The sequence below is a fragment of the Herpailurus yagouaroundi genome, unplaced genomic scaffold (genome assembly GCF_014898765.1).
Source record: "Herpailurus yagouaroundi ecotype Mexico unplaced genomic scaffold, PumYag 200, whole genome shotgun sequence".
Lineage (NCBI taxonomy): Eukaryota > Metazoa > Chordata > Mammalia > Carnivora > Felidae > Herpailurus > Herpailurus yagouaroundi.
This window is the reverse complement of record NW_024412431.1, coordinates 3,074,342-3,087,968: the sequence shown is the minus strand read 5'-3', so window position 1 is coordinate 3,087,968 and position 13,627 is coordinate 3,074,342. Positions and strand designations below refer to the sequence as shown.

General features: G+C 54.3%; 1 protein-coding gene across 14 annotated transcripts in view; it reads right to left on the bottom strand.

Annotated features, from left to right (window-relative positions):
* The window catches only part of DNM2 (dynamin 2), a 90,767-nt gene that overhangs the window by 28,326 nt on the left and 48,814 nt on the right, over positions 1 to 13,627 (bottom strand). For all 14 annotated transcript variants that reach the window (XM_040449905.1, XM_040449901.1, XM_040449900.1 and 11 more), the window contains 4 exons: positions 12,113 to 12,211; positions 6,531 to 6,691; positions 3,446 to 3,588; positions 385 to 520 (listed from right to left, as the gene is read on the bottom strand). In XM_040449905.1, the coding sequence (XP_040305839.1) occupies positions 385 to 520; positions 3,446 to 3,588; positions 6,531 to 6,691; positions 12,113 to 12,211 (539 nt within the window). The remainder of the gene's footprint in view (positions 1 to 384; positions 521 to 3,445; positions 3,589 to 6,530; positions 6,692 to 12,112; positions 12,212 to 13,627) is intronic.

The following is a 13,627-nucleotide window of genomic DNA, read 5'->3' as shown; positions in this document are numbered from 1 at the left end:
AGACGCGCCCCTTCACGTGGAAGGGTGCTGTAAATATTATCTACATGCCTCGCTGCACATGCTGGCTCCCTGGCCGGCTTATTTTTCCCATCGACACGATGAGGCCATTTTCCTACGAGAATTTACCTCTGTGCTCTATGTATTCTGCAAAGGACGTGTGCTGGTTTTTGTCAAAGAGAGAAAATGGAGCTTTCATTCGGGTCTGCTGGATACCTGTAAGCTGCCTGCTCAGGAAAGGAGGGCCCAAAGGGGACACCCTTCCCACCTCCACCACCTCTGCTCCCAGCAGGCAGACGCCTGGAGGCAGGAGGAGGCCCGGCCGGCCGGAAGCTGTGCAGAAGGGGGCCTGACCCCGGTCAGGAGGGCCCCACCCAGCGGTGCTACCTTCACCAGCTCAAAGGGAAACCGCTCGTGGAAGATGCGATTGATTCGGGCACCCCCGGAGAGTTCTAGCGTGTCCACTTGGTCTCCAGAGCCTTCGATCCTCTTTTCGAAGTCCACCCCAAACTGCTGGACCATCCTGGGGGGGAAAAAGGAAACCTGAACGTCAGAGGGGAGGTTCTGACCCAGAATTGTGTTCCGGGTCAAGCTGTGGCTTACACACTCCTTTTCACTTTTTAGCACCAAGATGCATACAAAACAAGTAAGATACAGGGCTGCCGATGGCAAGCAATCACTGTGTGCCAGGCCCATTAGGATTATTCATTCACTGAATTGGAGGGGGTTGGGTAGCATTATTACTCCCATTTTGCAGACAGCAAGAGTGAGGACGGGGGAGGGGAGGGTCACAGCTTAGCAACTTCTGCCTTGATCAGGCAGAACTGTGAGTGAAAAAGCAGCCCCTCCACACAACACAGGTGGATTCTGCCAATGACTGCTGTGATTCCTTGGACAAGTGGCTTTGCCCCTCCGAGCCGCAGTTTCCTCATCTGCATGGTAAGTCTCTGCATAGGGTCACTGTGAGGATTCAAGGAGTTTCGATTTTTTATCCACTCCAAGGAATCACCAATCCTAAGCAGCACTATTCATTGGTACCCCCACAAAAAAGAAAGAATGCAACCAATTAGTGGTAATTCACCTAAAGCTTCTGAGTTCAGAAAAGTTAAAATGTTTTAATTTTTTTACATATTTATTTATTTTTGAAAGAGAGAGAGACAGAGCGTGAGGCGAGGAGGGGCAGAGAGAGAGAGGGAGACACAGAATCCGAAGCAGGCTTCAGGCTCCGAGCTGTCAGCACAAGAGCCCGACACGGGGCTTGAACCCACAAACTGCAAGATCATGACTTGAGCCGAAGTCAGAGGCTCAACCAACTGAGCCACCCAGGCACCCCTGTTTTGTTTTTTTTTTTTTTTTTAAAGTGCTCCCATAAGGGGCACCTGGGTGGCTCAGTAGGTTAAGCGTCCGATTTCGGCTCAGGTCATGATCGCATGGTTTGTGGGTTCAAGCCCCGCATCGGGCTCTGTGCTGACAGCTAGGAGAGCGTAGAGCCTGCTTCGGATTCTCTGTCCCCCCTTCTCTCTGTCCCTCCCCAGCTTATGCTCTCTCTCATACAAAGAAATAAACATTAAAAAAAAGAAAGTAGTAATAAAAATAAAGCACTGACGTGGTTGATGAAATATGTTAATATCACACATGGGCCCTGGGAACCCGGCCCAACCCTTACAAAAGTCTCTGAGTGTTGCCAATGAGCCCTGTGATCGCGTGTGCAGCGGGGAAGTCAAGAATTTATTAGTGTTTGGTTTTCCTTAGCATTTCTAGTTGCGTTCCCAACCTCTTGCACCATCTGTCTTAATCATTCCCGCCCCCCAAACTCTTTATCTCCAGTACTGCGCACAGTCTGCCCTGAACAGGAGCTACTGTGGTCAAGGGACCGACCTCTACTGGCCTCTACTGGCCCAAGCCCAGCTTGCTGGCGAAGAGATGTCCAGTTCTCGTGGGCAAGTCCGGCTGGTGCCGGTGAGAGGCCGGGCCTGGCCGCTGATGAATGGGTTCTCCCCGAACACCTGGCAGGGGGGCAGGCGCGGGGTGTCTCAGATCCCAACAAGCTTTTGTCCCCCAAGAAATGAATAGTGTTAAGTCTGAGCATCAAAGCATTCTCACCCCCGAACCCACCGTGCAGTGCCGCGTGGCAGAGGATGGGGGGACATCAGGGTTAGGATGTGGCCACTATGGGTGGTGTTCCTCTGGTGTGTCCGTGGGAGGAGTCATACGTGTGGGACCCTCTGCCTCATGAGCTGCCAGGGAGTTTCTGGATCCCACTCTAACTAAGTGCCCAGGGCTCCTTGCAGGCCAGAAACCGGGAGTACGGAGGCAGGAGGAGCCTCGAGAGAGAACCCGGTATTGTGGGGCACACCAACCCTCGCCCCACCTCACAGCTGGGTGGCTTCAAAGAGTCCCCGTCAGCTCTGAGCTGGGCCAGTGGGCATCCGCTCGGGGTCAGGGTGAGAATTCCAAGAGACAGAGCATAAAAAGCTGGCACGGGGCCAGGCTCCCAACCCTGTTCCCCCATGTCTGTCCTCCCCACAGCCACCAGAGGGCGCCTGTCAACACCTGAATCAGGCCGTCCCTCCTATGCTCAGAACCCTCCCTGGCTCCCACCTGACAGCAAAAGTCTGATTCCTCCCTGTGGCCCACAAAGACCTGAATGCTCTCTGCTCTGTCCCTTCCCTGCTCTCCCCTCCTCCACCCTACCCCTACTTCACACTCTCCTCTCACTCGTTCTGTTCTGCCACATAGCTTCCTCCAACACTGCAGGGTGCTGTCCTGCCTCAGGACCTTTGCGCCTCCGGGCCCCACCCCTGACCTCTTCAGGTCTTTGCCTGACTCTCACTGTCTCAGGGCGGCCCTCTAGACCATTCTATTTAAAAAAAAATTTTTTTTTTAATGTTTTATTTATTTTTGAGACAGAGAGAGAGAGACAGAGCATGAGCAGTGGAGGGGCAGAGAGAGAGGGAGACACAGAATCCGAAGTAAGCTCCAGGCTCCGAGCTGTCAGCACAGAGCCCGATGTGGGGCTCGAACTCACGAACTGCGAGATCATGACCCTAGCCGAAGTCGGACGCTCAACCGACTGAGCCACCCAGGCGCCCCTAGACCACTCTATTTTAAATGGCAACCCCACGCCCATCCTGGCACCCCAGCCTCTTCCCAACAATAATATTTCATCATTTAACACAGTATTCGTTTTCTTATTTACTCATTTTTGGTCCCATCCCTTCCCTCCCTGCTTTCTGAGCACGTGGGGGCAGGGCTGGCTGGCTGCCCCACCCAGTGTGGCGGCTCCAGTGTCAGGACAGGGCCTGGCACACAGGAGGCTCCCCAAGGATGTCTGCTAAGTGAATGGATGGGTGGACGGATGGATGAGGATCGGCACCCAGCCCAGACCCAGGACCCCGCGGCCGGCCAGAGGCCCCGGCGAGCCAGGCAGAGGGTGGGAGACACGTACTGCAGCAAGGCTTTGGTTTTGCGAGTGGGGTCATCGGGCCGGAAGTTCTTGTACTCCTCCACCTCCTTCTCCAGGGACAGCAGCTGGCTCTGCAGCTTGCTCCGCAGGGCTGGCAGGGACTCCCGGATGTGGTTGGTCAGTTGCTGTGGGACAGAGAGAGGCCAGAGGTCAGCACAGGCAGGATGCTGGGAAGGGGCAGGCCTGTCGCACTGGCAGGGGGCTGAGGACGGGATGGCCCCTGCGCCCGGCGCACCCCCCGGCCTTGAGAGGAAGCAACAGGAGTCACACCCGCGCACGGGACCAGGAGAGGGGACACGTGCCGCCCCCAGCAGCGGGACGCTGTGAGCAGCCCCCTGGGCCTGCGCCGGGCAGATAACCAGGGTTTCTGGGCCACAGGGTACACATGGCACACCGCGTGCTGACCCAGAACAGCCTCCCACGGGTGCTCCAGGGAGAGGCCCAGGCAGGCCCCACAACCTAAGGCAGAAACAGCTCCCCAGGGAAGGCACAGAACGGACGCAGGATGTGTGCTCCCTTCTGTGAAAGACAGGGAGAAAGTAAGAACATATTTTTAGTCGTGTGGACAGAGAGAAGGAAGCATCACAGGAAACAAATGTGGAAGAAAGGCCGGAGTGGGGCAGGCGGGTGGGAAGGGGACACCTCTGCGGCCCCTTCTCTCCTGCTCTGCTTCCGAATCACGTGGATTTAAGCAGTCACAAATTGTAAAAGGAAGCGGCACGGCAGATGAGGTTAGAGAATGAGCCTCAGGATGGGTGGGGAGACATAAAGTAAGGGAGAATGGTACACGGCACACAAATACAAGGTTGTTCAGGTGTCAAAAGAAACAAAGGGAAGGGAAGGCAAAGAAGGGGGGAGGGGGAGGGGAGGGAAAGGGGGACAGGGAGGAGCAGGGAGGTGGGAGGAGGGAGAGGAGGGAGCTGGAGAAGGACAGGGAGGAAGGGGAGGGAGGAGGGAGGAGGGACAGGAAGGAGGAGGGGGAGTGGGGAGGGAGGGGAGGAAGACACAGACACAGTGGCCTCTCCAGGCCCTGAATGTCTCTAGAAGGAAGCCCACTTAGTGGTGACACTGGCCAACTCCCAGGAAGGGACCCACCACCAGATGGGAAGAAATGAGATATTCACTATATTTGGGCTGTGGGACTTTTCTTTTTCTTTTAATTATAATAAAAGCGAGAAAAGAGAGACAGAGAGGGAGGGAACAAAACAAAAAACCATGAAAGCAGCTAGTACGCTAAAAGCGGAAAGAAGCATTTTGCTGTCATCCGTCCCACACCAGACAAGAATTTAGAGTATCCCTCAAGCTTGAAAAAAGGTGTGAGGGAGCCTCAGGCTCCAGCTCAGCACACTCTGTGGCAGGATTCTGACAGTCCCTCTGACACCCTCTGTGGCCAGGGGCACTGTCCCAGACCCCCTGTGGGGCCCTGCATGCCTTCTGGGGTGGGGATCTGAGCCACACGCCCCCCCGCAGACCTTCCCTCTGCTGTCTGATCGCGTCTTAGAGCACGAGCGTGGCCCCGTTTCGTTTACAGGGAAAACAGGGGACGGGGGGCCACAGCTCCCAAGAAGTGCCCCGATGCAGAGCCGCATCCCAGGAGGTCAGCCGGGCCCCGTGCCGGCTCCCGCAGGAGGCCCCTGCCACCTGCAAGGGGGTTTTACTTCCTTTCCTCTCTCTCCCGCAGCCCTCTGCCCAGGCCCACTGCTTCCTTTCCTGGGGGGCCCCTCCCACAGGACACTTTCCTCTTTGCCCCTGAGCTGCCTTCTCTGCCTTCCTGTCCTGCACCAGCTTTTCATGGCCCGGCTGCTACCTAACACCTGATTATGCATTCATCTGGTGACTTGTTCCGAATCTGTTGCCGGGCCCCCCCCCCCCATTACAAAAATGTCTTCCCCGAGGACAGAGCCCTGCTCTTGTGTCACCCCTGTGTCCCCACTGCATACGCCAAGAAACGACTCACTGTTGCTCTGATGCCTTCCCACCTTCCAGGAAGCTGCCACAAAGTCTCAAAGGGGAAGGTCTTGCCACCCTGGATGGGCAAACCAGGACAGACCCTGAGGACAGGCAGCGTCTGTGACAGTGAGACTCCACAATCCCCCGTCAGGGACTTTCCTCTCCAGAGAAATCGACAGGGGCATAAGATGAGGTCATTAACATGTTACTGGCGGCGGCCTCTATGCACCAGGAAGACGAGAAGATGGAGTCAGTCTCCAAAAAGAGACGGCTGAACAGACTGCATTCAGAGACCAGTATGCAGCCGCGAAAAGGAGTGAGGAAGGGTTGGTTCTTTTCTGCACACCCAGCACTCCAGGAGATACTGCTGAGCAAAAAATCCTCAAAAGCAAGGGGTGGGGAGGGCGCCTGGCGTCATTTACAGTAAGAAAGGGAGAGCAGTGATTCTCGGAAGTCCTTTTCGCTTCTATGGACAGAAAGAAACGCAGGCAGTACCAACTGTGGGGCCCCGGGGGTGGAAGGAAGGGGCAGAAGGGGGCACCTCGCCGCACGGGTATCGATACCTGCGTTGTTCATAAACCCTATGAATGCATTCCGTGTAGAAAAACAAGAGAGCGGTAGAAAGTGCAATACAGGAGAGGCCAGCACCTGGTACCTGCTGTGTTTCACGCAACGCACGCACTGAGCACTCAGCGGACGCCGCAGCCCTGGGGGGGGCAGGGACGGTGATGGTTCCCAACTGACGAACGGAGGACAGTGGCTCAGAGAGGCCGGGCCACCCAGAGATTGGGGTGGGCTTCGGACCCAAGAAGGTCAGGCTCTACAGCGCTCCCGATGAGGTCCGTCCAGCACTCCTGGCCACCCTGCCTCAGTGCCGGCCAGGCGTTTGTAACGTACGCAAACTTCTGGGTACGTGACTAGATCATTACAACGGTAATTAAAATAACAGGAACAGTAACCGTGACAGGAACAGTGCCACGACCCGCTTACTGAATACCCACTCTCCACCGGGCCCCGAATCAGACGTGGACTGAACTCATTTTGCTAAAACGCGCGCTGGCTCTAGACCGAGGCCAGCATCACTGTGGACTGCACCTGCACAAAATCCCGGCTGTACCTGGTTCAGGGTCTTCTGCAGGTGTGGGGTGCCCATGCGGTCAGCCATGTGCCGGTAGGCTGGGTGGGAGAGGAAGAACTTCCTCTCGGCCGCCAGTGCCGTGCGGATGTCCTTCTTGCCCTCAATGTCCTTCTGGCTGCGGTTCACCACACCGATGTAGCCTGCGGGAGGAGAGGGGCAGGGGCCGTGCCAGGTGAGCCGAGGTGCCCGGAATGCCCACCGTGGACCAGGAACGGGGCTGGGCCAGCTGCAGGCACAGACAGGGACCCTGTCCCACAAGCCCCACTCATCACTCAGAAATTGGGAGAACACAAACGCAGAGTGCGGTCCTGGAAAGCAACAGAAGTGTCTGCAGGAGAGGGGTGACGCCCGGCCTAATGTGAGGCGGGAGATGGAGAAAAGCTTTGGAGAAGACGAAACCCACAAACTGTGCTTTAAAGACAAGTGAGAAGGGGCACCTGGGTGGCTCGGTCAGTTAAGCATCCGATTTCGGCTCAGGTCATGATCTCGCGGTTGGTGAGTTTGAGCCCCGCGCCGGGCTCTGTGCTGACAGCTCAGAGCCTAGAGCCTGCTTCTGATTCTGTGTCTCCTCGTCTCTCTGCCCCTCCCCTGCTCACGCTCTCTCTCTCTCTCTCTCTCAAAAGTAAATTAACACTAAGACAAGTAAGAAAACCACTTCAAAAAGAAGGCCGAGTTAGGAATACCTCATCTTGCCTGGTATTAAAACCTGTTACATTTGAAAAGGTTGGGTACATCGGGGCATGTACGTCTGGAGAGATGAATGGAACAGAAAAGAAAAAAGTCCAAAACCACATGAAGGGCAGGTGGGAACTAATGGCTAATTCCTCAGAGCCAACGGGAGGAAGGTGGATCACTCAACGGCCACGGCCAGCAAAGGAACAAAGTTAGTTGTGGGGGCGCCTGGGTGACTCAATCGGTTAAGCGTCCAACTTTTGATTTTGGCTCAGGTCACAGTTTGCGGGTATGAGCCCCGTGCTGGGCTCTATGCTGACAGCACGGAGCCTCCTTGGGATTCTCTCTCTCTTCCTCCCCAGCTCGTGCACACGTGTATGCTTTTTCTCAAAAAAAAAACAAAAACAAAAACAAAAAAACACCACATTAAAAAAAGACACGCAAAAACCCAAGCTGGGTGCCTACCGAACCTAATCCTCGAGGGATCACAGATCTATGCACACACCATGAAACTGGAAGAGAACACGGGTGGTTTTCAGAGATGACTATATTTGGGTTAAAAATTTTCTGAGCCAAGACACAAAGAAAATGGTAACCGTGACCACGTGAGAAATGGGACATGCAGGAAGGGCTGGGAGACCTTCTCCTTCCCAGGCGGCTTTCAGTACCATTTCGGAATTCTTCACACATGGGAAACACACATGGGAAACACTATGTAAGATAAAAGATGTTAGCAGGAAGAGAAGATCTGCCATATTTGGGCATGAAGAGAAAGGGGGTGGTGCTCAAAAAGCCAGAACAGTCTCGGGTCCCCGCGTGGGGACACGAGGCACTCAGCACACCAGCAGGGTGGGTGAGTGGATGTCACAGGACACGAAGAACTCAGCCTCGTGGCTGACCCATGGTAGGTGCTCAACAAAGCAGATGCGGGGACTGTCATTCACGACTGCTGACGTAATCAGAGTTGGAGAGGTGGACTGGGGACAGGTGTACACAGACGTACATCCCCCCCTGCTTAGCAGCAGGCGTTGACGGTCTCCCTTGGGGGAGGGGAGTGGTGCCTGCCTGCCTGCCCTTATTCCCGCCCAGTCTTGTGCAGGCCTGATTACTTTTCATCCTCTCCGCATATGTCATTATGTCCATTTTACAGATGAGGGGAAGTGACCAAGGGGAGGTCACAGAGAGGGGCTGCCGGAGAATCAAGAGGGTGAACCCAGACCTGTGGGAAGCCCAAGCTCGCTATCATCCACACGACAGCAAACATGCCAACCGCACGGAGCAGAGACAGTGGTCTGGCTTGGATTTTGGTTCCCGAAGGTGCGAGAGTTCTGGGTCTTTGGGAAGCCAAGGAGAAGGTTGCAGCTCGAGAGACTCGAAAGGCCACGGGGCAAGGGGGAAACACCGAGGGAGGGAGGCTGTGGGTACAAGTCGGGAGCAGGCAGACAGGGCCGGGAGAGGAAGGGCTCGCCTTCTTGGACACAGACAGGAAGGCAGAGGGCAGATGCAGACAGCAGTGAGTGGGGAGGAAGGAAGCTGAGGAGGTCTGTGTCACCTGGCCCCCCAGCAGCAATGCTGAGCCCAGGTAGCATCCTTCGGGGACCAAGATTTAGGCCTAGTGTGTGCAGAATGAGCACGCGGTCAGGGGGCTGGGGGAGGGATGGCAGAGGGTGTGAGGACATGTGGGGTCCTCTTCGGGCTTCAGCACCAATCCTTCCTTCCTAAGCCTCCGACAGTGACTCACTCTTCAGCTCGGGATCCTGGCAGCTAAACGGGTGTTTGGGTTCTGCCCTGACCACGTTCCAGCCTCCCCTGGGGGCCCCTCTCATTGCTCAATGTCTCAGCAGGGCTAGGGGCAGGTGGAAACCAGGTTTTCCCCATGCCTATCCCAGACATGGAAGAGGGAATGCCTAGGGGCAAAAGAAAAGATCTACATGGTCCTGGCAACACCAACATGCCCCTAGGTGCCCACAGCTGACAGCAGATCCCGGGGGGCGGGGGGGGGGGGAGGAACGGGGCACAAGACAGAAGCAATTAAGAAAACAACGGCTTGGGGCGCCTGGGTGGCTCAGTTAAGGGTCCAACTCCAGTTCAGGTCATGATTTCACGGTTCATAGGTTCAAGCCCCGCATCGGGCTCTCTGCTGTCAGCACGGAGCCTGTTTCAGATCCTCTGTCCCGTTCTCTTTCTGCCCCTCCCCCTCTAGTGCACGCACTGTCTCTCTCTCTCTCTCTCTCTCTCTGTCAAAAATAAATAAATATTGGGGCACCTGGGTGGCTCAGTCCGTTAAGCATCCGACTTCGGCTCAGGTCATGATCTCACGGTGTGTGAGTTCAAACCCCGTGTCGGGCTCTGTGCTGACAGCTCAGAGCCTGGAGCCTGCTTTGGATTCTGTGTCCCCCTCTCTCTCTGTCCCTCCCCGGCTCATGCTCTCTCCCAAAAACACATAAACATTAAAAATATATATATATAACCAAACACCACCACCAACTAAAAGCCTAGACGGACACTCAACAACATGCCGCAGTGAAAAACAGGAATAACCTAACAAACAGGGATTGAGTAACAGCCCACACATCCTCCTAGAATGGATTCCACTGGACCCTCGGAAGTCGCTTTGAAGAAGGACCCTTGACAGTCGCCTGTCACGGGGAAATGTCCTGCTCTTCTGCTAAGTGAAATGGAAAAGTAGGTCGCAAAGTGGCATGACACTGGAGAGCTGGCATTCAAGAGCAGCTCTGTCACTTCCTAGTTTTTGTGAGCAGAAGCAAGGGATTTAGCTTCTCTGTGCCTCAGTTTATTCATCTATAAAATGGGGGTAGGAACAGAGCCACCTTGTTGGACTGTTACCAGGATTCAATGGGCTGGTGTACATGAAGAGCACTGGGTACATAAGAGACACTTAATAAGTTTGTTTGTTTAAAAGAGAGAGAGAGAGAGAGAGAGAGAGAGAGAGAGCGCGCGAGCGAGCTCACAAGCATACCTGAGCAGGGGAGGGGCGGAGAGAGGGAGGGTGAGGATCCCAAGCAGGCTCTTCGGTGTCAGTGCAGAGCCGGAGGCAGGGTTCCACCTCGCAAACCGTATAATCATGACCCGAGACAAAATCAAGAGTCAAATGCTTAACTGACTGAGCCAGCCAGGTAACCTGGCTATTCTCATTTTTTGAAAATAAAAATATTTAGGCTACTCCTGTCAGAAGATCTGAACTTGATCGTAAACCCAAACCTTATCAGGTCTCCATCTTGATTTAATTACCAGTTTATAGGGAACTACAACTGGCCCAATCCCAAGTGTGGGACATGATCTGGTTTCTTCCATCCACAAAAGAACAAAACAGAAACAAAAACAAAAACAAAAGACGGCATAGGAGACACAAAGGGGCTGGTGGGGGAGCAGAACTCAGGTATTTATGTGTAAAATGATAGGATGCCAAGGATTTGCTTCATAATCCTCCCAGGAAGCAAATCAGGGGACATTCAGAGATCGAAATTAGCCGTGTTGGTAACCACCGAGGCTGGGCCCACGGGGGCTCCTCGTACTTGTCTCCCTACTTTCGAGAAGGTTTTTAAAAATGTTCGTAATAAGGGCACCTGGGTGGCTCAGTCGGTGAAACATCTGACTTCAGCTCAGGTCATGATCTCCTGGTTCGTGAGTTTGAGCCCTGCATCGGGCTCTGTGCTGTCAGCGCGGGGCCGTCTTTGGATCCTCTGTCTCCGTCTCTCTCTGTCCCTCCCCTGCTCATGCGTACTCTTTCAAAACTAAACAAACATCATAACAAAAGTGTTCATAATAGAAGGGCGCCTAGGTGGCTCCGTCAGTTGAGCGTCTGGCTCTTGATTTTGGCTCAGGTCATGATCTCAGGGTCTTGGGATAAAGTCCACCCTGAGTGTGGAGCTTGCTTGAGATTCTCTCTCTCTTTCTCTCTCTCCCTCTCTGCCCTTCTCCCCCGTTCATATTCTTTCTAAAAAATAATAATAAGGGGCGCCTGGGTGGCTCAGTCGGTTAAGAGTTCGACTTCGGTTCGGGTCATGATCTTGTAGTCTGTGAGTTTGAGCCCCGCGTCGAGCTCTGTGCCGACAGCTCGGAGACTGGAGCCTGCTTCGGATTCTGTGTCTCCCTCTCTCTCTGCTCCTCCCCTGGTTCATGCTCTGTCTCTCTCACTCTCTCTCTCTCTCTCTCTCAAAAGTTAATAAACATTAAAAACAAATTTTAAAAAATAATAATAATAAAATAAAATTTCTTTTAGAAAACTATTCCTAATAGGGGCACCCGGGTGGCTCAGTCGGTCGGGCATCCGACGTCGGCTCAGGTCATGATCTCATGGTTTGTGGGTTCAAACCCCATGTCGGGCTCTGTGCTGACAGCTCAGAGCCTGGAGCCTGCTTTGGATTCTGTGTCTCCCTCTCTCTCTCTGCCCCTCCTCCATTCTCTCTCTCTTTCTCAAAAATAAACATTAAAAAAAAAAAAAAAAGGTTAAAAAAATGCTGAGAAAGCAAGCATGAAAATTAATAGAAATTATGAATCCTGAGGAACTTTTTGGGAGGAGAGCCACAAAGTAAAAACTAGTGGGAGAGGCCGGGCTGTGGATGACTTTGGTTTTCTTTTCCTGTAGGCTTGTTTATGTCCCCCAAGTGAGCAGGTGTTAAAAGTGAACGTATACACGTCAGAGGAAAAAGATATGTACACGGAGGCGTGAAGACAGAAGGGTTTGTACTGAAATGGAAAAGCAGTTACTCTGGGCGCTGGGGAAGCAGGCAATGCTGAGTGTTTATCTGTGCGTACTTCCTGGCATCTGCCCAGGTTTCGGTAACGATAAGGACAAAAACAAACATCACCGGAACATACATCCAGCCGCTCCGCCCCTTGGCCCCCGGCTCCCTGCCCAGCCGCACCTCTTCTCAAGGGGAGCAACTTGTTTTCCAAGACGTCCCTGGCGTCAGTGCCTTCATCCATCAGGTCGAGCTTGGTGATGACGCCAATGGTCCGCAGGCCTGAAAGAGCCCAGAGGTCAGAGGTCGCCATGAGAAAGGAGTCCGGGCTGGCAGCCTGCGGGTCCCCACTTCTAGGCTGTGAGACCTGGGACGAGCCATAACGTCCCCTGCCTGGACCCCAGTTTCCCTCATGTCAAGAGAAGACAACAGCCACACCGATCCCAGTGGGGTGTCCATGAAGATCAACGTGGCTTGTGACAAATGTTCTATCAGTAAATACTGGCCACCGTCACGGTCATTCCCATGATCTGCGACAGCGTCTTGCTGCTGTAGTGCCGGGGGAAACCTCGCGGAAACCCAAATCCCAGGTCAGTCTCCATGCTGTGCCGAGTCACCTGCCAAGTCCCAACATGATACGCAAACCCACGGCGACTGTTTCTAGGGTTACCTTTCACCTGAATGGCCAAAATTCCACTCTGGGAACCACCCCCATCGAATTCCTCCTGTCTCCGGGTTACCTAGACAAGGGAACCCTCCTAGCAAAGCTACACACCTACAGATCAGTGCCCCTGCTGGCGCGGAAGGATCCTCTCCATGCTAGTGCGTGTGTGGACGTGGACGTGTGCACGTGTGACACGCGGGAGGCCCAGAGCGACCTCCGGAGGGTGCCGAGGGGGGCAGCGAGCACAGCCGTGCACTCCCTGGGGCCCCTGCCCATTCACGTTCGGCAGTGTGAATCTCTGAGCCTCTGAGCCGGCATCACCTTTCTGGAGGGCAAAGCAGCCACAGCCGTGAATACCCACAAGGCTTGCCAGGGAGGGAGGGGGGAGGCAGACAGAGTGCAGCAGAGGGATGTGACTGGGGCTCCCACTGACTCTATTGGAAATGTCGGATTTCACCGGAGGATTGTTTATGAAAGACCAGAAATGACCCAAATGCCCAAGAACAAAGAATGGGCAAGAGTGGCCCATTCGGTGGATGCCACGTAGACGTGTCCCTATGAGACCAGAGAAACACGCACACACGTTACGGAAAAAATCAGGAAAGACCACCCCGTTTTTTTAAAACGTGAGTATCCACGGAAGCAGAAACCCTGAAAGGTTATTTACCAACCATGGCCATTGGTGTCTCTGCAGCGGGAGGGGAGCGGTCACTTTTCAGGTCCTAGATTTTACAGTGTGGACGTGTTGGTAACGGTGATGAATCATGAATACTTTCGAAGCCAGAAAAATGCTCTCTTTAAGGAAGAACGCCAGCATCAAGGTCACAAGTGGCACATAACCGTACCCGTCCCCACTCTCTCACTGCCCGGTCAAGCCTCCGCAGTGTGTGTCACAACCACGGTCTGTTCCGTGGAACCGGAGTCGGGGCACAGGGAAGCCGTGGAGGGCCGGGGGCAGGGGCGGCCTCTCCCGGGAGAGCGTGCCTGCCCAGGATGACCACAGGGACACAGCACATCTTTCGCGGGACCAAGAG